Source organism: Cricetulus griseus (assembly GCF_003668045.3).
Source record: "Cricetulus griseus strain 17A/GY chromosome 1 unlocalized genomic scaffold, alternate assembly CriGri-PICRH-1.0 chr1_0, whole genome shotgun sequence".
Taxonomy (NCBI): domain Eukaryota; kingdom Metazoa; phylum Chordata; class Mammalia; order Rodentia; family Cricetidae; genus Cricetulus; species Cricetulus griseus.
Genome location: NW_023276806.1, coordinates 247,886,970 through 247,914,156, shown reverse-complemented (window position 1 = coordinate 247,914,156; position 27,187 = coordinate 247,886,970). Strand labels below are relative to the sequence as shown.

Here is a 27,187-nt window from a genome sequence, read left to right as displayed (position 1 = left end):
TACCAGTCAAGGCGATGACGGGGCGGGTCAGCTCCCTGTGGGGACTACACTCCCCAGAATGCCATGCGACATCACCTATCGACCCCTTCTGCCCTTGCAGAGATGCGGGTCTAGAGGGGCCAGGTAGCACTCACCTGTCATTGCAACAGCTCCAAGAGGCGGGTGCTGAGTGGTGAAGTGACCCCGACATCTACGCTCATTTAACTCAGCCAATGAAACTGCAAGAGTCCTTTAATAATGGCCAGATCAAGAGTAGCCGAAGCAGCCGGCGGTGGTGTCGCATGCCTTTATTTAATCCCAGCACTCGGGAGGCAGAGGCAGGCGGATCTCTGTGAGTTCCAGACCAGCCTGGTCTACAGAGCGAGTTCCGGGACAGCCTCCAAAGCCACAGAGAAACCCGGTCTCAAAAACCAAAAAAAAAAAAAAAGAATGAAAGAGTAGCCGAAGCTCAGGAGTACAGCATTTTGAATCAGTGTAGGGGAGGGGAGTAATCTGTCTTTTTTACACATTTTAGCAGTATTTTCCAGACATAAGACAATCATTTTTGATTTACACCTTCTCTAGTTATTTTAGTTTTATGTTTTAGCTTGCAAAACAATATTTTGGTTAATACATCTGGACCATCTTCAGGGTCAAGAACAGCCCCGCAAAGTGTTGCCAAGGCAGGTGTGGCTGTTAGCGGGTGAGACAGAATCAAAACAAGATGGTGTTAGTCACTTCAATGTTCACGAGTTCGAGGTCCTGGGCTATATGAAACCCTGCTTTAAATTAGAAACAAAAAAATTAAAATATTGGCGAAAAATAAACTAAAAAAGAAAAAAATAGAAGAGAAAGGAGAAGTTTGTACACTTTCAGTTCTAGGACATTTGACAACTGAAATCATTGTGGCTGTGCAGCTGTTGACTTAAATAACGGATAAGATGGACTTGAAGGTCTGTTCACAGGCAAAGTAAGTTTTTTGTTGTTGTGGTGGTAGTGGTTAATTTTTGTTTGTTTTGTTTTGAGGCAGGGTCTCTCTAGGTAGCCAGAGTAAGTTCTAGTAAGTCCTAGAACTTACTCTGTAGACCAGGTTGGCCTTGAACTCATAGAGATCCGCCTGCCTCTACATTCTGAATGCTGAGATTCAAAGTGTGTGCCACCACTGCCTGACTAAATTTTATGGTTCTTATAGAGCAAGGGATCATCTTTCTATGGGGCTGCAGATGGAATGCAGAGTCTCACACATACTAGGCAAGCATTCTACCTCCAGGCTGACCCTGACCCTGGTGTATATTTTCATTTATGTATTTGTTACATTTGAAAAAGTTATTTTGCTTATTTTGGGGATGGAGATATGCTCAGTGGTAAGGAGCACTGGCTGCTCTTGCAGAGGACCCAGTTTCAATTCCCAGTGCCTGCATGGAGGTTCACAACCATCTGTAACTCTAGTTCCAGGTGATACAACACCCTTTTCCGGCCTTCATAGGTACTAGGCATGCATGTAGTACACAGACATATAGGCAAAATATTCATACATATAAATTAAAATAAATTAAAAAAATTAAAGTATCTTGTATGTATGCACACAGCACAGTACATGTGTGACTGGAAACACACCCTGAATAGAGCCAAAGGGACACACTTTGGCCCTGCAACCAGCACCAAAGAAATGCACCCTGACCCTGAAACCAGTGCCAAAGAAACACACTTTGTCCCTGAAATCACAGCCAGTGAAAGAAATACACTCTGAAAGACTTAAAAATTAGCAAAGAAATATAGCCCAGATAAGGAAATTCTCCCAACAGAATGTAGGGCGCCTAACCCAGAAACTGACTAAGGCCACTACTATGACTTAGGGCCTGGAATTTACCAGCTGCCAGCAATTACTCCCTTACAAGGCCATAAGAAAACTGGGTACCAAGAATTCCCAGATGGCCACCCTCCCCGAGGGGCTCATGAAGGAAACAGATTGCCCCACCGGCCAATGTGTCAATAATTAACAATTAAGGGTCCCTATGAAACAAAGAGATAGCTACCATTAGTTAGCACACCCTGAGGTCTGCAGGTTTTACAACTGGTGAGTCAGGAAGCCATCTAATTCCCAGCCCTCCCCTCAAGACAAAGGGCCTCCTAGGAACCCATGACTCTGGACAGAAAGGTACTCAACGGACAGAGAGTCGTGGCCCCTCCCTAAGCTTATGGTTTTTGCCTTTAAAAACACCTGTGCCTGGGGGATGGGGCTGCTCTCTAGCCTGCATGCTGGGAGAGCCCTTTGTACAAACGTCCACCTTTCATTAAAGCCTCTTGCTTTAATGAAAGCAAGAGAACTTGCTTCAAGTTTCTGCCTCCGCATGGTGATTGGGGTGGCTGTGGTCCTGGGAAAAGATCCTGGAGGCCTGAGCTTCCGTGGGTCTTACAACTCTGGCCCTAAAACTAGAGCTAAAAAAGACCAGTGAAAGAAGTACATTTTGGCCTTGACACCAGAGCCAAATCTGACTGTAAACCTGTGCCAAAAACCAACCAATCCCTGAGCAGATCTAGCCATCCTAAATTCAGGGATTGAAATCTGACCAATCTCCACCCTGGACAAACTCTGCCCCCTAATAATCCCTATATAAATCCTGTATTTGTTCAGCTTGTGGTTGTTCCGGCTGCCCGGCTGTCCTCTGCTACCTTGGCAGAGGGCAGTCACTCTCCTGGATTCTTCCCTCCCAATAAATCTCTTGAATAAGGTTTGGGTGAGACCTTCTTTCCCAGGAGCTTAGACAACCCTGGGCGGAGGAGGGATCAGGGCTTTAACACCTTCAATGGGGAAACCTTCCCTTAGCAGAGCCGTTGTGCCCAGATTTTGGAACCCCAAAAGAACCCACAGCCAAGGAGACAACTCACCGAATGCAAGGACAAAGGTTTCTTTATTGACTCGAGGATTCCAGCTGCAGCAAGGACCCCATTCCTTCAGGAACAAATGGAGTACCCACTTTCAACTGAGGGGTGTTTTTATAAGGGAAAATTGTAAGGCTGGAAGCCCCAAGATTACAAAAACGTGTGGTTACACAGGATGGGACAATGATTGTACGCTTCAGGCAAGGTGCAGTTAAGCAGGATGCTGCAGAGGAAATGAGTTTCTTAACTTCTACAATTGATAACCATCTGATCCTCTCTGGACTAGAGGAATATCAACACAGCTTGAAAGACCCCGCCCCCTGGCTGGTTCTCTCTCGGTGACACTCCCACACGCCTGGCGGCTGGCTCCCTCCCAAGCCGGTTCACCCAGGCGGGGGGCCTAGGGAGAGGACGCCCCCCGCCCCCGCGCCCCCCGCCCGATGGGGAACCTCCGTCCCAAGGTCAGCCATCTGGACGCGGAGGGGGGAATTGGGTCTGTTGTACCAGGTGCAGACCTTGAGAATATACTGACCTAAAATAACTCTGTACCTCATTAAATTGTCCAATAGAATCCCTGTAACTATGCTTTTCTCTTCTGCACTGTGCTTTTTAGCTATATAAGGACCCCTCTCCCTTGGCTCAGGGCTTAGCCTACCAAAAGCTAAGCCCCGGGGTACCAGCGCTACTAATAAACCCTCTTGCTCTTGCATCCAAAGTTCGTGGTTTCGCTGATTCCTGGGTGTGGGTCTCCTTCTACGAAAGTACCTCTTCTGAGGTCTTTCAAGCTTAAGGGTGTCATATCTGGTCTAAGGCTGTGATTTAGCCTTGTCTGTTGGGCTGCCTTTTGGGAACTCAGAGAAGCTTAAGAGTTTTCCTATTTGGACTTTGGAGTCCGAGTTTTATTAAGTTTTAGACTTTATTAATTTTTCCCTTTCAGAGCACAGTGGAGTTGTTACACTCATCTTTCCCACTGTCCAGGGGAGCAGAGCTAAACTGCAACAACTTCTCTGGGGAAACCCTTTCCTGCCTGAGCAGAGCTGATACACTGGGGAAGCCTTCCCTGGAGCAGGGCTGTAAGCCGCTTTGCTTACTGTGACCTATGTTATTTCTTGGCTCCCAAACTCCAGAGTACCTTTCCATCCCAGCTGTAACACTCAGTATTCTGTGACTCCCAAGTGCCTGAATACCCATCCTATTCATCAAAATGCTTACAGTGACAGCCAGAAGAACACTGTGGCAGCTCTCGGGAGGCAGAAGTAGGCGGATCTCTGTAAGTTTGAGACCAGCCTGGTCTACAGAGCGAGTTCCTCCAGAACAGCCTCCAAAACAATACAGGGAAACCCTGTCTCAAAAAACAAAACAAACAAACAAACAAACAAATCACCATAGGAATTACTTCTCTCCCTCCACCTTGTAGGTTCTGGGGATGGAACCCGGGTTGTCAGTTTTAGTGGCTGTTGTGGGGTGTCCACCAGAGAACACTGCTCAGACATGGGTTTAAGTCAATAGATAATAATAATTCTTTATTAGCCAGCCAGCCGGAGACTGCATTGGGTGTTTGGGATCCCAGTGTAGACCCAAGTCATTCTCAGGGTGAGCTTTTAAGCACAAAAACCATGTCCTGGGCTGGCTTACTTCGGTTAACAAGAACAGTTAGCCAGAGGCAGGACTACAGATGCCAAAAAGCAAGGCCAGTTATTTAGAGACTTTCCCAATGTAAGTGTTACAGTGAAAGACCCCCACCCCCGGGCTGTAGCCTTTCTACTCTGGTCGGCAGCTGGCGGGGCGCGCGAATACATCTTTCCCTCCTTAGCACTTCCCTCCTTAGCACTTCCCTCCTTAGCACCTTTTGATCTCTGCAGCTGCTGGCTCTCACTCCCCGCCCCACGCAAGGCCAACCCCCGCCGGATCGCTCGGTCCCAAGGCCAGCCATCTGGACCGGCAGGAGATAAGGCCATTTCGCCTGGCTATTAAACCTTGAGAAAATGCTGATTTGATGCTTTTCGCTTCTGTACTATGCCTGTTTTCCCTTATAAAAGGACCCTCCTTCCGGGGCTCGGGGCTTGGCAAAACAGAAGCTAAGCCCCGGATATCCGTGTTATTAATAAATCCTCTTGTTCTTACATCCAAAGTTCGTGGTTTCGCTGATTCCTGGGTGTGGGTCTTCTTCCACGAAAGAACCTCTCCGGGGGTCTTTCATTTGGGGGCTCGGTCCGGGATCGAGACCCCCGCCCAGGGACCACCGACCCACATTTGGGAGGTAAGTGTTATGTGGATCCACTGTCTTGTCTCGTCTGGTCCTGTCTTTCTGTCTGAAACCATTTCATGAACTGCGCGCCCGCGTTGGTAGTACACAGCTGCGTACATTTGTATTTGACGGGTTCGGACTCCCGACCCTGGCTCCAGGAGACGTCCTGGTAGCGATTGAAGCATTAGTGGGCTCACCTTTGTACTTTTGTTTTTGAGCTGAGATCTATGACTGGACAGCTTCCCAACCTCTTTGGAGAGGGTCCTCGGCTTGAAGGATTTGCAATCCTTACCGGGGACGAAGAAGGCTGGCCCCCTTCTTCAACGCCTTCTAAAATCTTACTATCGACTCTCTGTCGAAACCGCGCAGCGAAAGCCTGTTCTGTTTTGCTTAGTCTTTGTATCATAACCATTATCTGTGTTCTACTAAGTCTAGAAACTATGGGACAAACTATCACCACTCCCTTGTCCCTAACACTCTCACACTGGAGAGATGTGCAGGATTATGCTCATAACCAATCTGTTGATGTGCGTAAACGCAAATGGATTACTCTTTGTTCCTCAGAATGGCCAGCCTTTGACGTTGGCTGGCCGCGAGATGGTACCTTTAACCTCCAAACTATATTTCAGGTGAAAGAGAAGACTATGGATCCTGGACCACAGGGGCATCCCGACCAGGTGGCATACATAGTCACTTGGGAGGCCTTGGTTCAGGACCCCCCCCCTGGATACGTCCTTTCCTACACCCCAAGGGCTCCCCCTCCCTTCCTCCCTCTAACCGCTCCAACCGGCCCATTCCCTCAACCCCAACCCTTTCCAATCCCCAGCTCCCTCCCCACTCCAGCCTTTACCCTACAGCGGTAAAGGACGCTAAAGCTGAAGAGAAGAAGACGCCTGAGGTGCTTCCCCCGGGAGAAAACCTGTTGGCTGACCTATTGACTGAAGAACCCCCTCCATACCCGGCGCTGCCGCCCCCGCCAGAGGCAGAAGCGGCCCCCGCCGTCTCGGCAGAGACGGCTTCAGCTCCCCCACCTGACCCTTCCCCAATGGCTCACCGACTAAGAGGTCGCAGGGAGCAGCCCGCTCCAGATTCAACCGCTTTGCCCCTCCGAACTGGACCGAATGGCCAACCTCAATATTGGCCATTCTCAGCATCGGACCTCTATAACTGGAAAAATAATAATCCTTCCTTCTCTGCAGACCCTGTGAGGCTGACATCTCTCATAGAGTCGGTACTCACAACTCACCAACCTACCTGGGATGATTGTGAGCAGATTTTGCAGGTTCTTTTAACCTCGGAGGAGAAACAGCGTGTTCTACTAGAGGCACGAAAGAATGTCCCAGGAGCCAACGGGCAGCCCACCCAGCTGCCCAATGAAATCGATGCGGCTTGCCCTCTTGAAAGACCTGAATGGGATTTTACTACTGAAGCAGGTAGGACCCATCTGCGTCTCTATCGCCAGTTGCTGGTCGCGGGTCTCCGGGGGGCAGGACGCCGACCTACCAATTTGGCCCAGGTAAAGCAGGTAATACAGGGGGCGGAGGAATCGCCCGCCACTTTTCTAGAGAGACTAAAAGGAGCATATAGAATGTATACTCCCTATGATCCAGAAGATCCAGGGCAGGCCACCAGCGTTTCTATGTCCTTTATTTGGCAGTCAGCCCCGGACATAAGAAACAAGCTCCAAAGGCTAGAAAATTTACAAGGATATACGCTCCAAGACTTGTTAAAGGAAGCAGAACGTATTTTTAATAAGAGAGAGACACAGACAGAAAGAGAAGAACGTTGGAGAAAGGAAGCCCAGGAGAGAGAGGAAAGACTGAGAAAAGAAGCAGAGGAGAAAGAGGCTGCAAGAGACCGTAAGCGGAATAGAGAGATGAGCAGGCTATTGGCCACAGTAGTGACAGGTCAGAGACAGAATAGGCAGAGGGATGGCAGAAGGGGGCCCCACCTGGACAGGGATCAATGCGCTTACTGCAAAGAAAAAGGACATTGGGCAAAAGAATGCCCTAAGAACCCCCGGGCCAAGCCTCCACGGCCAAGAACCTCTGACCTTCTAAACCTAGAAGATTAGAGAAGTCAGGGCCAGGAGCCCCCCCCTGAGCCCAGGATAACACTGCAAGTCGGGGGGCATCCGGTCACCTTCCTAGTAGATACAGGGGCACAACATTCTGTTCTGAATCGGTCACCCGGACCCCTGAGTCACCGGACTGCATGGGTACAGGGAGCTACAGGCGGAAAGCAGTACCATTGGACTACAAATCGGCAGCTCCAGCTCGCGACTGGTAAGGTTATGCATTCTTTCCTCCATGTGCCAGATTGCCCCTACCCCTTACTAGGACGGGACCTATTGACCAAATTAAGAGCTCAAATACACTTTGAGAGGTCAGAAGTCAAAGTCACAGGGCCAGAGGGAATTCCCCTTACCATCTTGACAATGTCCATAGAAGATGAATATAGACTCCATGAAAAGAGGACTAATTCGAACAATCAGGAAACCCTTGATCACTGGCTTGCGGAATTTCCCCAAGCCTGGGCTGAAACAGGAGGAATGGGCCTTGCCATTAACCAGGCCCCAATTATAGTAACCTTAAAAGCTGCCATCCTTCCTGCATCCGTCAGACAGTATCCAATGCCTAAAGAAGCCCGCGAAGGAATTCGGCCACATATTAAAAGGTTACTTGAACAAGGGATTCTGGTGCCCTGTAAATCTCCTTGGAATACACCTTTGTTGCCCGTCAGGAAGCCAGGAACCAATGACTATAGGCCAGTACAGGATCTGAGGGAGGTCAATAAAAGGATAGAGGACATACACCCTACTGTCCCCAACCCTTATAATTTGCTGAGCGGATTGCCACCCAACTATACCTGGTATACAGTCTTAGATCTTAAAGATGCCTTCTTCTGCCTCCGCCTGCATCCCACCAGCCAACCTATATTTGCCTTTGAATGGCAGGATGCCGACCTTGGAATCTCTGGGCAGCTAACTTGGACTAGGTTACCTCAAGGGTTTAAGAACAGCCCCACCCTTTTTGATGAAGCTTTACATCAGGATCTGGCAGGATTCCGGGTCCGGTACCCCGCGTTAATCCTCTTACAGTATGTAGATGACATCCTCCTGGCAGCCAAAACCAAGGAAGAATGCAAGGAAGGCACTCGAGCCCTCCTCCAGACTCTTGGGAGCCTAGGATACCGGGCATCCGCCAAGAAGGCCCAGATATGTCAGAAACAGGTGACCTATTTAGGATACAAGATAAAGGATGGACGGCGATGGCTAACGGAAGCCCGTATGCGTGCCATTTTAGACATTCCCACCCCACAAAATCCCCGCCAACTGAGAGAGTTCTTGGGAACGGCAGGCTTCTGCCGCCTATGGATCCCCGGGTTTGCCGAAATGGCGGCTCCCCTCTACCCCCTCACTCGGCCAGGGGTTGCTTTTAAATGGGAAGAGCCCCAAAAGAAAGCCTTCACCAACATCAAAAAGGCTCTCCTTGAATCACCAGCCCTGGGTCTACCGGACTTAGCTAAGCCATTTGAACTCTTTATAGATGAGAAAGGAGGCTATGCCAAGGGAGTCCTCACCCAAAAACTGGGGCCTTGGAGAAGGCCCACTGCATACCTCTCCAAGAAATTGGATCCTGTAGCATCGGGATGGCCACCCTGTCTCCGAATGATTGCCGCCATAGCCCTGCTAGTAAAAGATTCTTACAAGCTAACCTTGGGGCAGCCTTTGACCATACATGCCCCTCATGCGGTTGAGGCAGTCATCAGACAGCCTCCAGACAGATGGCTCACTAATGCCCGAATGACTCATTACCAGACTATGCTGTTGGACAAAGACCGGGTCCACTTTGGGCCTCTGGTGACTCTGAATCCAGCCACCTTGCTCCCTCTCCCAGGGGAGCCAGAGGCTCATAATTGCTTACAGGTACTGGCTGAGGCCCATGGGGCGAGACCCGACCTGACTGACCAGCCTCTACCCAGCCCGGACCACATCTGGTTCACGGATGGAAGCAGCTTTTTGCATCAAGGAAAACGAAGGGCGGGCGCAGCAGTCACCACAGAGAATCAGGTTGTCTGGGCTCAGGCACTCCCTCCCGGAACCTCTGCGCAGAGGGCAGAGCTCATTGCCCTCACGCAGGCTCTAAAATTGGCAGAAGGTAAGAGGCTCACCGTGTACACAGACAGTCGTTATGCCTTTGCCACTGCCCATATACATGGAGAAATTTACAGACGGAGGGGGCTGCTTACCTCCGAAGGGAAAGACATTAAGAATAAGGAGGAAATCCTCGCTCTCCTAAGAGCTCTTCATCTGCCCTCCGCCTTAAGTATCATACATTGCCCCGGACATCAAAAAGGGGATTCTCTTGAAGCCAGGGGCAATCGGAGGGCAGACTTGGCTGCCCGAGAGGCGGCCCTGACCACAGACACCACTAGCCTCCTGGCTCTGGAGCCCACCAACGACCGTCCCTCCCCCTCATGGGACTATGAACAAAGAGACATCCAAACCCTAGAGAAATTGGGAGCCACAAAGGAACCAAACGGGGATTGGACTTATGAAGGAAAGACTGTCATCCCCTACCGGGTAACCAAGTACCTAGTGACATTTTTACATAAGATGACACATCTGAGCTCCAAGAAGATGCGGGAGCTCCTCGAACGAGAAGAGGAATTCAATTTCCTTTTGGGGAAGAATGACATTTTAAAACAGGTAACTGAACAATGTGATGCGTGCGCCCGAGTCAACGCATCCAGACTGAAGCTTCCTCCTGGGAACCGGGTCAGAGGCTACCGGCCCGGAACACATTGGGAGATAGATTTCACTGAGATTAAACCAGGTAAATATGGATACAAGTATCTATTAGTTTTTGTAGACACCTTTTCAGGATGGGTTGAAGCCTTTCCTACTAAACATGAAACAGCCAAGATCGTTACTAAGAAATTGCTTGAAGAAATCTTTCCACGTTATGGGATGCCTCAGGTACTGGGAACAGATAATGGGCCCGCCTTCACCTCCCAGATAAGTCAGTCAGTGGCCACCTTGTTGGGGATTGATTGGAAATTACATTGTGCTTATAGACCCCAAAGTTCAGGACAGGTAGAAAGGATGAATAGAACAATCAAGGAGACTTTAACAAAATTGTCGCTTGCAACTGGCACTAGAGACTGGGTCCTCCTACTCCCCCTAGCCCTCTATCGTGCTCGCAACACCCCTGGGCCACATGGGCTCACACCTTTTGAAATCCTGCATGGAGTACCTACTCCTATCATTAACTTTCTTGATCAAGATGTCTCAGATTTTGCTAACTCCCCTTCTCTCCAAGCTCATTTACAGGCACTACAATTAGTACAACGGGAGATTTGGAAACCCCTTGCTCAAGCTTATAAAGACCAGAGGGACCATCCCACCATCCCCCATTCCTACCAGATCGGGGACACCGTTTGGGTCCGGCGTCACCAGGCCAAGAACCTTGAACCCCACTGGAAGGGACCCTACATCGTTTTGCTTACCACTCCCACCGCACTCAAAGTAGACGGCATTGCCGCTTGGATACATGCTTCACATGTAAAGCCAGCCCGACCCACCGATTCAGCCACTACATCAGAATGGACCGCACACCGCACTCAAAATCCTTTAAAGATAAGACTCTCTCGTACACCCTCCTGTTGATTGGTTGTCTGTTTACCCCCCATGTAGCAACTAACCCCCACAGGGTTTATAATATCACCTGGAAAATAGCCAATCTAGGGACCGGGGAAATAGCCAACCTCAGCACTTATATAGGGACTCTACATGATGGGTTCCCTCCTCTCTATGTCGACCTATGTGACTTAGTAGGGTCTGATTGGGATCCCTCTGACCAGGAACCATTCCCAGGGTATGGATGCCACCACCCTGGGGGAAGGATAGGGACAAGAAGCAAGGATTTTTATGTTTGTCCTGGCCATAGACCAACTCATGACTGCGGGGGGCCACAGGAAGGGTACTGTGCAAGCTGGGGATGTGAAACCACAGGGGAGGCTTACTGGAAACCCTCTTCCTCTTGGGATTTCATCACTCTCAAACGGAGGGAGATCCCAGGGTACGCAGGGAAAGGACCATGGAGATGTGGGCAAAGAGCCTGCGGACCCTGTTATGATAGTGCCGGAGGGGGAGGTTTTCAAGGCGCCACCCCCGGAGGAAAATGCAACCCTCTCATCCTAAGGTTCACAGATGCTGGAAAAAGGACTACTTGGGATAGTCCTAAAGTCTGGGGACTCCGGCTGCACCGAGCAGGGAAAGATCCGGTGACCTTATTCTCCCTGTACAGACAAATCACTCCCCTAAGCCAACAATCAGTCGGGCCAAACACAGTAATAGCGGACCAGAGGGCCCCAACCCAATTCCAAGTCCCTGAACCCCCTACCGTTCCTAAAGCTATCACTCCTACCCCAGATGCTGTCATCTTCTCCCCCACCCCAGACGCCCTAAACATCGAGTTAACCAGAGACCCTCCAGGTACCGGAGATAGATTATTACAATTAATCCAAGGAGTTTACCAAGCCTTAAATTTTTCAGACCCCAACAAGACTCAGGAATGCTGGTTATGCCTAGTTTCCCGGCCCCCATATTATGAAGGCGTGGCAATACTGGGCAACTACTCCAACCAGACCTCAGCACCTACCAGTTGTGGAGCTGCTATGCAGCACAAGCTCACAATATCTGAGGTCTCAGGAAAGGGGCTATGCATAGGCAGGATCCCTCCCTCACATCAAGAATTATGTAACCAAGTAGAGCCATTATCTCAGGACAGCCGATACCTTGTTGCCCCTTATGGAACTTATTGGGCTTGCAGTACTGGGTTGACTCCCTGTGTCTCTACCACTGTTCTCAACACCACCATTGATTTTTGTATATTGATAGAACTTTGGCCCAAAGTCACATACCACCAACCTGAATATGTTTACAGCGTACTAGGGAAATCAACCCGATATAAGAGGGAGCCAATATCCCTTACCGTGGCCCTATTATTAGGAGGAATAACAGTGGGGGGCATAGCAGCCGGCATAGGGACCGGAACCGTTGCCCTACAGGGAATTAATCATTTTAAGCTTCTACAACAAGCCATGCACACGGACATCCAGGTACTGGAAGAGTCAGTCAGTGCACTCGAAAAATCCTTAACATCACTCTCTGAGGTGGTCCTGCAGAACAGACGAGGATTAGATTTATTATTTTTACAGGAAGGGGGGCTATGTGCTGCCCTCAAGGAAGAATGCTGCTTTTATGCAGATCATACAGGAATAGTAAGGGATAGCATGGCCAAACTTAGGGAAAGGCTAAAACAGAGGCAACAGCTATTTGAGTCTCAACAAGGATGGTTCGAAGGATGGTTCACTAAGTCCCCCTGGATCACTACTCTGGTATCTACTCTCATGGGACCTCTGATTATTCTATTATTAATCCTTATACTTGGTCCCTGCATTCTGAACAAGATAACTCAATTCATTAGAGAACGATTATCTGCCATACAAACCTTAGTTTTAACTCAACAATACCACCAGCTAAAGCAGATAGATCCAGAATATCCAGAGACCTCTGAATGAAAGATTCCATTCAGTAACAAGAGAAATGGGGGATGAAAGACCCCCACCCCCGGGCTGTAGCCTTTCTACTCTGGTCGGCAGCTGGCGGGGCGCGCGAATACATCTTTCCCTCCTTAGCACTTCCCTCCTTAGCACTTCCCTCCTTAGCACCTTTTGATCTCTGCAGCTGCTGGCTCTCACTCCCCGCCCCACGCAAGGCCAACCCCCGCCGGATCGCTCGGTCCCAAGGCCAGCCATCTGGACCGGCAGGAGATAAGGCCATTTCGCCTGGCTATTAAACCTTGAGAAAATGCTGATTTGATGCTTTTCGCTTCTGTACTATGCCTGTTTTCCCTTATAAAAGGACCCTCCTTCCGGGGCTCGGGGCTTGGCAAAACAGAAGCTAAGCCCCGGATATCCGTGTTATTAATAAATCCTCTTGTTCTTACATCCAAAGTTCGTGGTTTCGCTGATTCCTGGGTGTGGGTCTTCTTCCACGAGAGAACCTCTCCGGGGGTCTTTCAACAGTTTGGATGGAAAGGTATTCTGGCAGCCAGGAGCCTGTTGGGACCCGTATATGGAAATCCATTCTGTCCTGCCATGAGTTCAGAGAGCTCAACTCAATCCTATTGTCTCTAAGACATTAGTTTAAGGGCTGCAGGATGTCCTGGCCTTGGTGGTGAATGGCTCTTATCTAAATAACAATAGTCTTGGGCCCAGGGTTTACTCTCACCTTGAAGGCTAGGTGATATGTGCAGCTATGAAGTGCCCAAAGGCCAAGTAGTACATGAAGCCAAGGAGTGTCTTTAGGATTAAGAAAAGTAATTGCTATTTGCCCTTTATACATGGTAATAGAAGTCTTCTGCCATTGTCCCACCTTTGCTTGATTACTTAAGATGGTGCATGAATAACCTGAGGAGCATTCAGTATGGACTGAAATTGCCCTCCTGACAGCTATTCTGTGTCTCTGACTCTTAAGTCTTTTAGCTAGCCTTTCCCTCATCCACACTCCCCCACTCAGGAGCGGACCGGGAGCTGGTCAGATGGTCCCAACTGCAGCCCCACAAACACCAGTCCGTGACAGGAACCAAGGAATTCCAAAGTCACACTACACAACAAACCTCACACAAGACATTTATTGGGAGGGAAAAAACCCAGGAGAGTGGCTGCCTCTGCTTGGGAGAGAAACAGCAGAGAACTGGGAGCAGAAGGCAGGGTTTATACAGCTTTTCAGGGTTGCACAGCTTTTCAGGAGGGCGGCACAGAACTTGCCAGGGTGAAGCTTCCCAGGATAGGGATTGGTGGATTGGTGGGATTTCAAGTACAGAGCTTGGGCTTTTTATTGGTGGGGAGGCGGGCACTGGTCCAGCCCTTAGGGTAATTAGAGTATTCTGTGAGTGGAATCCAGGAGTTGGAAGTCCTCAGGGGAGGGGCTTGCCTTGAGGTGATTACTATTGTATACAGGCTGTGGGCATTCACTCTGGCCCATGGAAAGAACACAGAGACACCTCAAGGATGAGTTTTTAGCCTTTCCATCTGCAGGGTAAATTCATCTCTAGGGACTGAACTGCCTTGGCTGAAAAAGGGACCCTTATTGTTAACAATTTGCACCTTTATATATGTCAATCCCACATATACCAAAGTCTTTGATCTAAGCCCTTCTGAGGGACAAGCCTGTTGTGCCCAAATTCTGAACCCCCCAAATCACCAAGAGACCCCATCCGATGCAAAAGCAAAAAATCTTTTATTGTTTAATGAGTTAACTGTATTAACTTGGTTCCTCTGTCTGTCCCGCACAGCGGGTGGGCTGAGAAGAACCTGGAGGGACCTAGGGTATGGGGGATTTATTGGGGCTGAGCAAGGAGAGGGTCTGGGGGTATGCAACAGTCTCAGGACTGGTGTACTTCCAGGCTTGGACAACCTGTCCTGTGTTGATTGGTCAACTAGTTGCTATGGCCTATTGGCCCTCCCAGGGTGGTTGCTATGCTCTGCATGTCACTGTTGCCATAAAGTACATCCAGAGCCTGTCAGCTAACTTCTGATTGGTTCCTTGCCACATGGAGGGTATCTGGCTTTCTAGTGAGGGGCAAGGTGGGAGGTTCAGCACATGTTGTTGAGTCAGGGGCCTTTGTCTTTCTGGGTCTTTTCTGCAGGCTGCTAAAGAAGGGGGCTGGGTGAGTATCTGGTCCCTTCAAAGGCCAAATGCAAATTCTCGGTTCTGAATACCATGGTCTTCTGGGTTTTTCATCAATTAATTTTGTATAGGTTTGATCCCCTAGGAAAACTCTCAGATAAGACTCAAACAGAAGGTACAGGAGACAGAAGGTAACAATCACAAGAGGTAGATCTAAAGCTAGGTGGTAACACTCCCTGTGGCTCTGTGGGAACTCTTCCATCAGATTATGGGATCCCCCACCCCTTTTGTTCATTATTGATAAACCATCAGGTTATGGGAAAGGGGGTGATGTTATCACTAGACTACTTCCTGTTGACCGGAGGCACCGAAGTCCTTGGGGCAAGCTTGATAGTCATTGGCAAGATATAATTGGGTGTTGCAGGCCTCTAGTTCTGTGTCTAGGACTCCATAATCCTGTAACAGCAACTGATTAAACATCTTGTTAGAAATCTTTGGGATTGCCGGGCGTTGGTGGTGCACGCCTTTAATCCCAGCATTCGGGAGGCACAGGCATGTGGATCTCTGTGAGTTCGAGGCCAGCCTGGTCTCCGGAGTGAGTGCCAGGACAGGCTCCCAAAGCTACACAGAGAAACCCTGTCTTGAAAAACAAAAACAAACAAACAAACAAAAAAAACCAATTCCATACTGGACTGTCAGTGAGCCATTGGCCAGAGGCATGGAGATGTTCCTATGTTTTTGGAGATTCATTCGGAGTTGTCCATTCTTGTATTTCACTATATTGACTAGTTGACATAGAAGCAACATTCCTCCCTGAGGAAGAGGCAAAGACCACCTCTCTTTGCTGTTGGTAAAATGTGACCTTGTTGATTTTGTAGCTCAGTGAGTCTATTTGACCATAGAATAAGGATAGTCTGCCCAACCTGTCGGAGATCCTTGAGGAACTAAGAAGAAAACCAATGTTGATTAGCTAGGAAAATATTCAGTCTAGTGGAGACACTAGCGTGTAGGGAACACCCTAACCACGCCTCCTCGGGGTAGCTACAGGTGTACCTGGCAATGCCCCCTAGGGTGTGGTCAGGATGATGTGAGTGAGGCTTAAGAATGAGGGGCACGCACATGGGAGCTCCTTCTTCCCTTTCGTCATCGGCTTGCTCTACTTACTCCGTTCCCTGGCGGCTGGCTAGGTTGCTCGGTAAGTAAGACAACTCCCTAATAAAAACCCTAATATCTTTACCTGGCTCTGTATTGGTAATTCACCCTTTACTAGCAGCTATGCCCAGCACTGCTTGAGAGGGTGTGACTGGAACCTCTCTTTTATCATGCCATGTGGCTATAAACCCGGTGATGGGAATCAGCAAGGGTATTTCATCAGGTACTGTTATGCCCAAGATGTGGGACTCCCGAACACGACCACTGCAGAGCCAATTGCCAATGCAAACACACAGGGGTTTATTAAGAGCTAACTCTTAAGAGTTCAGGTCATCCAGCATCATTCCAATGCAGCGGGTGAGAGGAGTGACCTGAGCCAGCAGGGGAGTGAGCTTATAAAGGGAACACCCCCCCCTCCCCGCAGGCTGGGGGAGTGCAAGCCTTGGCGTTTTCTGATTGGTTCAGGGGGTGATGCTTCCTGGGGTTAAATAAGCATTTGGAAATTTCTGCTAGAGCATCTCGTGACCATTGGGACATCAGGTGATCATGATAAGATGGTCTACTTCCTCAGTGTCAGGCTGATTCAGCAGGATGTGGGGGGCCTGGAGCGAGTTTTAGCTTTGTGGTTTTTCCAGGAACTGGGTTCAGGGTCCAGTTAGTAGTTTCTCAAAATGGTCCCATCTAAAATGGAGTTAGTCTTGCCTGCTGGTGTCTGGCCTCTCAGTACCACTCAGAGCTTCAGAAAAAGGAACACCAGGGCACAAGTCCCAGACCACCCAGCAGGTAGGCAGCAATAAACTCGAGTGCTGCAGAGAATCAAGGCATTGTGAATGTTTGGCATAGGGGTTGGGTGGTGGTACTAAGGGTTAGGGTATTGTTGTAGGGGGAAAAGGCCAACCAAAGAAATACACCCTGAGCAGAGCCAAAAGAAACACACTTTGGCCCTGCTACCAGAACCAAAGAAATGCACCCAGACCCTGAAATCAGTGCCAAAGAAACACACTTTGTCCCTAGAATCAGAGCCAGTGAAAGAAACACATTCTGGCTCTAAAAAGGGGTGATATTAGTGTAAGGATTCAGGCATTATGCTGGCCCCGCCCCCGACAACAGGCAGGATACACACACCAACATTCAGGCAGATACTTAGACAGCTCAAAAGGTCCTTTGTTGTGTGGCCACCTCACATGTTAAGTGGCATCTTAAGGACTCTGTACACATGTGCAGAGCAACTTTTAAGCGAGCACCTCCCACTTGTTTGCCTCTTCCCCTTCCATCTCTGCTCCTGGCTGGCCAACGCCTACCCCTCCCTTTGCTCCCTTTCCCCAATAAACGCCGTGTGGGTTTTGTTGAGTTTTGAGATTCATGTCTCATCGCCCACAGCTGCAGCAAAACAATTAGGAATGTAGGGTCCTTAGGAGGAGCTTTGAGCCACTTCTACTGGGTCTATATCTAGGGGCCAAGTGAAAGGGCTGTGCACTCTGTATTTTGAGTGTGCCTAACAGGCAGCTGTGATATATGCTATAGTAAAGTTTCCCAATGATACCTTCTTCCATCTGGGTGCCATGGGTAACTAATTAGAATATAAAAGATTGGTCATTTTGCATACAAAGTAGAATGCCTTCCTGAGTGTATGCACCATGTCTCCTACAGCACCAATTAGGGCAGTCTCCATAAGTTTCTGTAGAAGGTAATCTCTAGTTTGGTCATAGAGAAAGCCAGCACAGGGGACAGTGTTTTAGAAGTCCATTTTGGTGTTATAGGGACAAAGACCTCCTTTTGGCAACCTGCTGGTGAGCAGTCTCCAGCTCCTGCTGTAGAGAGAGAGCAAAGAGCGTTATTCACACAGATGAGCACTGGAGAAGCCAGGAAAGTTAAACACACAGCTTACCTCTTCAAGGAAATAAGGTGCACAGCTGCTCTTCCTGGAATGCTAAGAATGTTGCCTTGCCATTTTACAACCTGGCCATCCTCTGTGGTCTGAGGAGACAGGCTCTGCTGCATCTCTCAGAATTTATGTTGTTACTTTTCTAAGACCTTTTCCCCTAAGCCTTGAGCATTGCTTTTAGACGATAAACCCATTCCTATGAGTGATGTTACCTGTGCTTTACAACAGCCTAAGAGACTTCTATGTTATCTTAGGGCCAGGTCAATCCTGCCACCCACAGGTAAACTCCCTAGACCCTAAATCTTGAGCACTATCTCTGAGTCAACAGCACCCATTTTTGTGAAAGAAACCAGATGTAATTTGCAAAGGATCTCAATGTTAACATGTCTTAAGCTGTTGTGCACTTGGGACTGAGTTAATTGTTATCTGAATGCTTTTTTTTTTTTTTTTAAATTGTGCTGTGCTTAAATATGGCTGAAGTAAAATGATCTGGGCCATACTCTAGATGTCCTGGTCCAGCACTGGTTACAATAAAATCGGGCTGAGCCATTTTATTCTTATCTCTTCGTGGATCATTTTTTCCTTTTCTTTTTTCTTTTTCTTTTTTTTTCTTTTCTTTTTTTTTTTTTCCGAAACAGGGTTTCTCTGTGGCTTTTGGAGGCTGTCCTGGAACTAGCTCTTGTAGACCAGGCTGGTCTCGAACTCACAGAGATCCACCTGCCTCTGCCTCCCGAGTGCTGGGATTAAAAGCGTGCGCCACCAATGCCCGGCCATTTTTTCCTTTTCTGCTGTAAAGTTTGCAGGGGAAGAAGTCACCCTACTCCACCACAGGAGTGGTCTGATTGAACCATCGAGAATACGTTTCCTGAACTTTCCATATCTTACTATAACAACAGCATACGGGGGGGGGGGGAGAGAAATCTGATACATTTTTCATTACTTTAAAACACCTTCTGGGCTGGAGAGATGGCTCAGAGGTTAAGAGCACTGACTGCTCTTCCAGAGGTTCCGAGTTCAATTCCCAGCAACCACATGGTGGCTCACAAGCATCCGTTATGAGATCTGGTGTCCTCTTCTGATGTGCAGATATACATGGAAGCAGAATGTTGTATACATAATAAATAAATAAAATCTTTAAAAAAATAAAATAAAACACTTTCTTATCCCTTCAGAACTGTCATTTGCATACCTAAAATCTCTTTCTTAGACCCACAGAACTTTCTTAAGCTTTTGTATCCTCAGACCTTTACCCACCACAGAGCACAGCAGCCTGCTTGATGCCAGAGTGCTGACACCAGGACTTTGGTCGGCCTTTGGTGACCGTTAATTTTTGTGTCAGGGCTCAAAGCCTCTTCAAAGCTTGGTTGCAAGGGAACTTGGAAAACCAAAATGCCATGTGACTAAGAATTAATTTGGCATTTGTCTCTTTGGGAAGCTTCAGTTAAGAGGATTTTGTGTGTGTTTGTTTGTTTGGTTGGTTGGTTGGTTTTGTGGTTTTTCGAGACAGGGTTTCTCTGTGCAGCTTTGGAGCCTATCCTGGCACTCGCTCTGGAGACCAGGTTGGCCTCGAACTCACAGAGATCCACCTGCCTCTGCCTCCCAGTGCTGGGATTAAAGGCATGCAACACCAACACCCGGCCAGTTAAGAGGTATGTGGAAATTGACTTGCTAAATTATATACTATGTAGCAATAAAAAAAAAGCCTTTTGGGAAGCTACAGTCAGTTTGCCAGAATCTGGCTCCTCTGCCTGTGTCTTCAAAGCTAAGATTCATCCTAGAGTGGCCCTGTTTCTTCCACAGACCCCAGTGAAACTGAGCACCCAACACTACAATACACTTTATTGGGCCCTCAGAACTTACTTTAGCTTTCACATTCTCAGGTCTTCATAACACTTTAATTGCAACTGAGCTGAATATTCACCAACAGGCTCTCCTGGGCTCTCTTTGGAATTTCAGTACTGACACACAGCACCAAGTATCCGTTGCTTTCCATCACCCCTTCATGTCTTTTTAAACTAATACCACCTAAGTGACTCTTGTATTACAAAAGTTCAGCTACCAGCACGAGGTATGTTCCTGTACGTGGAGGTGCAGTTTTAATACCTTATTAAACAGCACTGGTTTTTAAATTCCATCATAAACCCTGTTCCAGGACAGGAATTAATATACAAAAAAAGAGAAAACAGGCATAGGGGTTAAGCCCCAGGGAAGGAGAGATGAATAAGGGAGTTAGAGGGAACTGAATCAACCTTTGACAGCTGGATATAGAACAATTTCCCAACCATATTAGGATGGCTGTTAGTTAGGTGTGGAAGGTCTCCATATGTAAGAGCTACCCCAGACAGGTATTTGGGAAGAAATAGAGGAGGGAGAATGAGTTTAGGTATAAAAGATTTTCAGATCATTTGTCTGTGCAGTGGCAGAAGTTACCACCAGTGAAAAATCGAGCATACCAGTTTAGGCATCGAAATGTACTGAGGCCATCTTCTTTACAGTAGCAGAGTGAGGCTGTAATAATCCAAGTCCATGGAGGAAGAGAGAAAGGGTTGCAAAAGGACCTCTGGAGGGAGCTCTGCACACTTTTGCCTTTATACCTTTTGCCATCTGACAAAACTAGCTCTGCCAGTGTCTCCCAGAATTTACTGGTCCCAGACCCTTCCTCCTTAGAACCTTGAGCATTGCTTTTAGGCCATAAAACCCACTCTTATGAGTGAGATCACCCATGCTTTACAACAGCCTGAGTGACTTCTATCCTGATACCCACTGGTGTTGTTTACCTCAGTTTGCCTTGTCCCGAGACAAGGCATTGTTTCTAAGTCAACAAGAGCCAACCTTGTGGATGAAGCCAGATGTACTTTGCAAAGAGCCACAGTGTAAACATGTCTCAAGCTTTGTTGTGCATTTGGGACTGAGTTAACCATTATCTGAATACTTTTTTCCAAAATTGTGCTGTGCTTAAATATGGCTGAAGTAAAAATGATGTCAAGAGTCTCTGGGCAAGACTGTAGACATCCAGGACCAGTTACAGTAAAATGGGGTTGACCAGAGTTTCATTCTTACCTCACCCTGATCAGTTTTGCCTGCCTACTGTGAAGCCTTCAGGGGAATCCCCACACCACTCTGTGTCTCTGGCAGGATCCTAGACTGTTTGCACAGCTGGAAAGATGGCCACCCCAGGAAATAACCTTTGGCATCTCAAAGGCCACAGCCCTTCCTTGCAGGGGTTAAGTCATCTGGGGATGTGGAGCAGGGAGGGTCACACCGTTATGCCCTCCTTGGATACTGAGCAGCTGTACCGGGGGCTTCCAGATAGAGGGCATTGGTTTGCTGCCTCAGGTACCCCATAAGGCCTTCTGGAACACCCAGGGCCCCAATCTGGCTGTCCAAGATAACAAATATTTCATCCATTGAGCCAAATTTGTGTTGTAATCAGGGTGTGGCTGGAAATCTGGAAAGGTGTACAATCCCTCCAGATGTCAGACTGGTGCCTGCAACTAGACCTGTTAAAATCTTCCTTCCTTGGCCAGACAGACAGGAAGGCCCTTCCAACCCCCAACAGAAGGGTCTCTCTTCTGATGTTTACTTTGTGGTTTGGGTTTGGTTTTTGGAGGTATAGAAAGGGGCAGAGGTATATGTCTAAGGCAGGGTCTCATGTAGCCCCAGCTACCATTTAGCTGAGGCTGGCCTTGAACTCCTGTCCTCATGAGAGCTGGGGTGGCAGGTGGGCAACAATACTCCAGACCCCTCTCTGGCTCTGCGCCGCTCTGCATGTCCTGAATGGTACCCACCATCTTTCTTCAAAACACGATCCTAGCACCAGGCCATGACTCCTGCTAAACTGTGTGTCCGTCTTCCCCCACCAGCCACTGCAGAGCCGCCATTGAATGCCTACTGCATACTAAAACACTTCTGGATCCTCAGGGTCCTTCCCATACCCATTCACAGAGAGCTTGCTGTGACCTGGGTGCCAGGTGTCCCCGCCAGGATGCCGCTGGTGCCGGGACAAGAGCTTGCTTGTTGGCCAGGGCCAAATGGGCAGGTGCAGCACGGGCCTCCCCTGCCCGGCCCGGCCTGTCTTGGTTTCCTGCTGTGCCTCCTCTAGTCACTAACACCGTAACTCCGTAACTCCATGGTCCTTCCGAGGACCAAGGGGATACAAAGGTCACCAAGGAGACCGCTCTGCGCTTCAGTCCACTCAACCCTGCAGCCTTAGTTTCCTTACCTGGAGACCGAACCAACAACAACTGTGGGTAGCCAGGGTCCGGAAGAGTCCCAAGCGCACCAGCGCCAGGCATCCGGTATCTGGACAGGGAGGGCCAAGCACTGGACTTTTCCAGAACTTAGGGATGCCTCCGTTTCCAGGAAACCGAAACCGAAAGGGTACTTTCTCGGGGAAAATAGCCCCAGGACTGCTCTGGACTTGCCCCTAGGAACTCTCGTTTCTATTGGCTAGAAGCCGGCACCATGCTAAGGAGGGGCGTGACCTCGAGAAGGTTCCAGGGCCCTCGGAAGCTCCGGGCTCGACAAACCACATGGCGCCCACTTTCTACCACTATCACCCGTTGCCCATGGACCAGAAGGAGCCGGGATGTGGCATCCGCTGGCGGTGCCTGGCCGCAGCCTCGGTCCTGATCCTGGTGGCCTTGGTTATCCCGCTCATCATCTTCGCCGTCAAGGCGAACAGCGAAGCCTGCAGGGACGGACTGCGGGCGCAGGAAGAGTGCAGCAACACCACTCGCCTGCTGCAGCGCCAGCTCACCCGCTCCCAGGACAACCTGGCTCAGGCAGAGGCGCAGGCAAGCACCTGCAACCGGACCGTGGTAAGGCTGGAAACATTCCAAGGCCCCAGGTGACGGGGTGGGGGTGGTGAAACCGCCAAGCAAGTGGCCCCACTCCCCCACCCCCCACCCCCCTACCCCGCACGCCAGCGACTGAGGACCTCGAAATCCGGAGAGACCTTAGAAATCCTACAACTCCGGAATCAGGGGCCTCAGTATCCTCCCTTCCAGGACTTGGAAGGGCTCTCCAACTTTTGTGGGGGGTGCCGAAGTTGGAGAGCTTGAAACTGACTTAGGGGACCAGCATTGGGGCTTCCCGGGGGACTTCACTCAGCCCTGATGATTGAATTTTTTTTTTTTCTTCTTTTTTGAGACAGAGTCTCGCTACATAGCTCAGGCTGTCCTGGAAGTCATTCTGTAGATCAGGCTGCCCTCGAGTGCACAGAGATCGCCTGCCCCTGCCTCCCGAGTGCTGGTACTAAAGGCGTGCGCCACCACCAGCAAGTTATTGAAACTTGGAATGTATCTCTTAGAGACCTTGGCGGGGAAGCCCCGTTGTGTTGTGTTTGGGAAGGACTTGCTAAATCTGTGTGAGCCGCAGAACATCTGGAACTTTCGAATAGGGTTTGGTTATGAAGAGCTTTCAAATTCCCGTGGTGGGAGGTGCTTAAAACTGCCATTTTGGAGATGGCACGTTTGTTGGTGGAGTGGGGGCAGGGAGGGGAGCGTGTTGGAGGGGAACCTAAAAGGGCGTTTGTTTGGGTAGAAGGTCCTCTGATAACTTGGCCTGGAAAGTTTCCAGGGACCAAGACAATAGCCAACCTGTGTTTCTGCTGCTTTTCTGACTCAGGTGACCCTTCAAGATTCCCTGGAGAAGAAAGTGTCTCAGATCCAGGAGAAGCAGGCTCTGATCCAGGAGCAGGAGGCTCAGATTAAGGAGCAGGAGGCTCAGATCAAGGAGCAGGAGGCTCAGATCAAGGAGCAGAAGGCTCACATCCAGGAACAGCAAGTTCGCATCCAGAAGCTTGAGGGTGAGAAGGGATGGGGTGGGGGAGTGCAGGGGACTAAGAGGGAATAGAGCAGGCCTCCAGGTTGGGAGTTGGGGAGAGGTGGTGGCCCAGAGTGAGGGGCCTCAGAGCTATGGGCCAGCTGCTCAGGAATCTGCGTGGATCAGAAGGTTTCACTGGCCCTTCTACAGCCCTGCAGAAGGGCCCCAGGCTGGCCCTTCCCTGCAGCCTCCCGACCATGCTCCCCCATCCCCCACCACAGAGCCATCCTTGGCTGATGACTGGTCTTGGTCTTCCAGCTGTTACATTGGGGTGCTCTCCCTGTCCCTGCCCTCTCCCTGCGGCCTCCACCTTGTCGACTGCTCACACTGTGAGGACTAGCTCACAGCTATGCTGACTACCCTCTGTGTCATTGCAGGTGAAGTTGAGGAGTTCGAACAGAAGCTGAAGAAGCTGAGGTTAGAGACACATCGGCCCCTTCCTGCCCCTACCTCCTTCTCCCCTGCCACTCTCTACTTACTTCCTCAAGACTGGGGACCCCCTAGACTCGCACAATCCACAGCTTATGTCTGAGCTGTGAAGAAGGCTTAGTGAGGAGAGTTTGCAACACTAGCTTAATGACCTGAGTTCAAATCCCCAGAACCCACTTAAAGACTGGCTGTAGTTATGTCTGTAGCTCCAGTACTGGGGAACAGACAGAAATATCGTGGGGTTCACTGGTCAGCCTGAGTAGCCCAGGCAGTAAGCTTAATGTTCAGGGAGAGACCCTGTCTCAAAAATTAAGGAAGAGGGTATGCAGGCAAAATTGTAGCCTTCCCTGTTGCACAATAAAGTCCGAAGCTCACTACTAAAATAGTAGCAATAACAATTGTAACAATATAAATAAATGACCCAGAGACTGAAATTGGGGTTTAAGCTGAAGATCAGGGAAGCAAAGCAGCCAAGCTACCAGAGAGCTCTTACCTCTAACAGGGCTGGGGCTGGAGAATGAATGCCTGAAACTGACTACTGAAGACCCTGCTTCTATGTTTTATACCTCTCTAGGGTGGGATTAAAGGCATGAGCTCAGTTACTCTTTTAGACTGATTCAATCTTGTGTATCCCTGGGTGGCCTTGAACTCAGGGAGATCCATCTACCACTTAATCCTGAGTCCTGGGATTAGAGGTGTGTACCACCACCTCCTAGCTTCAGGCACAGAAGTGTGCCTGACTTCTGTGGCTTGTGTCTGACTTTGCTTTCTGAATCCTCAGACAAGATTTAATAAATCATAAGTAATATATCACCGCAAACAATAAAAGTAAGATGGAGCCAGATACCCGTGCACACTTTGAAATGTCCTGCACTCTGGAGGCAGAAGCAGGGGTTGCTCTGTGAGGTCTAGACCAGGATAGCCGAGTCTATAACACAGAGAAACCCTATCTCAGAGGGAAAACCTATCCCTAGGACCACTGCCATAGGTGACCAGTCTAGCTCCCTCCTTCAGGAGCGTGGTGGGTGGGCGGCATAGGACCCTCAGCTTGGTGACACAGGCTTGAGACCCCATGGGAGAGGAAGAATCTAAGCCATCAAGGAGGTCTCAGGCCCAGGCCTTGGCTGCTCTTGCAGAGGACCTGGTGCTGCCGGTCCCAGCAACCAGGACTTTGGGTAGCTCATAACTGTCCAGCTGTATGAGTTCTGCGCCTCTGGACTCTGAGGGCACTGTACACACACACACACAGACACACACACTTAAAAATCAGGGCAAGTGAGGTAACTCAGTGGATAAAGTTCTTGCAGCACAACCCTGTCAACCTGAGTTTGATCCCAGATCCCACATACATGCCTCTGACTCTACACACATGCCATGATATACGAGTACTCATGTATACACATATTACACATGCACATGTATACACTCTAAATAAAATATAATAAAAATTTAAAAATAAAAATTAAGTCTAAGGAAAGAAAATGTCATTTTGAAATACTAAGAATAGGACTAGGGACCTATTGGACCCCTGCCCAAATCCCCCAGTGAGGGGCTGGGAGCGTGGCTCAAAGGGAATCCCCCAGTTTCAAACCAGCACAGAAACATTTGTTAAAAAGGAGGCATATCGCCGGGTGGGCGTTGGTGGCGCACGCCTTTAATCCCAGCACTCGGGAGGCAGAGGCAGGCGGATCTCTGTGGATCTCTGTGAGTTCGAGGCCAGCCTGGTCTCCAGAGCGAGTTCCAGGATAGGCTCCAAAGCTACACAAAACCCTGTCTCGGAGAAAAAAAAAAGGGGGGGAGGCATATCATCAGGAGTCAGGTGACCTCTGCCTAAACCATCCCCCCTCCATCCAGGACTGCCGAGGAAGCTTCTATCACATCTAAGCAGAACTCTGCCGGCTCCATGGCGGTCTCCAGCCTTCTGGTGCTCGCAGTACCACTCTTCCTGCTCTTTTGAGGACCCCATAGCTGGCAGGTGAGGAACTGGGTCCCTGGGTGGTTATGAGGGGCAGGGGAGACTTGTAGCTGGGGTTATACTTGGGCCAAGAGCGGAGCCAGCTCAGGGAGGAGGGCAAGTCCCTGGGTGGGCAGTGTGGAGTGGCAGTTCACAGCTGAGTCTTCTCCTGTCTTTAGGCCACAGCCTGTTTTGATGCAGATGCAGTTGCCTGTTTGAGGTGACTGGGGGTCCTGGTGGCTCTGCAGGAGTCATGGCAGCTCTGAGGATGCAGAAGCTGTAGAAGCTGCTGAGTGGAACTCATATTGTACCTCCCTCCCCACCTTATTACTGGGGAGGGTGAGAGGGGCACCTCCCTTTTTGCATTCATGGTTATTGAGGAGGGGGTCACTGCCAGAAGCGACCATGCTGTATGGGACCTCTTGTGAAGATTGCCAGCAGTTTTTGGAGTAGCCCAGTATGTTAAAAGAATGGCTACCTTCACAATCAATCCTCCCCTCCCCAACTTCCTGATAAATAGCACCTGGGCTTACAGAAGAAGCCAATAGTAAAGAAAGAAACATTCCACAGCCAGGTTCCTTAGCAACCCTTCCTCCTGCTCCCACTCCCCAACCCTGCTAGCCTCCTGCCTCATCTGCACCTGCACTCCCCGACCTTGCTAGCGTCCTGCACTCTCCACTTGCCTTCAAGGACTCACGCACTGCACAGGGACATTCTGAGGTTTGGTTATCAGGCAAATGGCCTCTCCCTGCGGAATTCCCGCCCCGCCAAGCTTCCCACTTCAACCACTATATAAGGTCTCAGAAAAATAAAATTTGGCAGTTTGATCAGAAATCCTGTCTTGCTGTCATCCTTGCGTCTCTTGTTCCTGTTCCTTCAAGGTTTGGGTTCTCGTTTCAGCCCTGCTGGCCGGAGCAGGCCACTTATTTCTGATGTCTTTGAGCTCTGAAAAATTATGTAATTTGGAAAGAAAAGGCTTGCTTCTAAGTTGCTAGTGCCACTGTGTCCTCTGCTTCTCACCATTGGGGGCCACCCTGCAAGTTGAGGTTCGTGCAGATTGCTAACCATGCCTGTCCACCCGTCCCCTCTGCAGCCTGGGTCAGAGGGTACAGAGAGTGATTCCTGGCTCTC

General features: G+C 49.4%; 2 protein-coding genes across 2 annotated transcripts; both read left to right on the top strand.

The window, feature by feature from the left end:
• Positions 1-14: 14 nt before the first annotated feature.
• Positions 15-11,331, top strand: LOC113833395. Its single transcript, XM_035451457.1, has 6 exons — positions 15-123; positions 4,995-5,122; positions 5,937-6,626; positions 7,335-7,395; positions 7,990-9,948; positions 10,435-11,331. The coding sequence occupies exons 1-6, from the start codon at positions 15-17 to the stop codon at positions 10,779-10,781; spliced, it is 3,294 nt and encodes a 1,097-aa protein (XP_035307348.1). The 3' UTR covers positions 10,782-11,331.
• Positions 11,332-22,326: 10,995 nt separating this feature from the next.
• Bst2 (bone marrow stromal cell antigen 2) lies at positions 22,327-26,890 on the top strand. The gene is made up of 5 exons (NM_001244115.1): positions 22,327-22,667; positions 23,476-23,656; positions 24,051-24,090; positions 25,957-26,077; positions 26,236-26,890. Exons 1-4 carry the CDS (start codon positions 22,380-22,382, stop codon positions 26,057-26,059), a joined length of 612 nt encoding a protein of 203 aa, NP_001231044.1. The 5' UTR covers positions 22,327-22,379; the 3' UTR covers positions 26,060-26,077; positions 26,236-26,890.
• Positions 26,891-27,187: the final 297 nt, after the last annotated feature.

Excerpts from the sequence above, each read along its gene's own strand:
- LOC113833395 (XM_035451457.1), top strand. The coding sequence starts at position 15 with ATGACGGGGCGGGTCAGCTCCCTGTGGGGACTACACTCCCCAGAATGC. Across the intron at positions 5,123-5,936 it reads CACCGACCCACATTTGGGAG|CTCCCTCCCCACTCCAGCCT; the intron begins GTAAGTGTTATG and ends TCCAATCCCCAG. Across the intron at positions 9,949-10,434 it reads TTTCACTGAGATTAAACCAG|CTCATTTACAGGCACTACAA; the intron begins GTAAATATGGAT and ends CTTCTCTCCAAG.
- Bst2 (NM_001244115.1), top strand. The coding sequence starts at position 22,380 with ATGGCGCCCACTTTCTACCACTATCACCCGTTGCCCATGGACCAGAAG. Across the intron at positions 22,668-23,475 it reads GCACCTGCAACCGGACCGTG|GTGACCCTTCAAGATTCCCT; the intron begins GTAAGGCTGGAA and ends TTTCTGACTCAG. Across the intron at positions 23,657-24,050 it reads TCGCATCCAGAAGCTTGAGG|GTGAAGTTGAGGAGTTCGAA; the intron begins GTGAGAAGGGAT and ends GTGTCATTGCAG.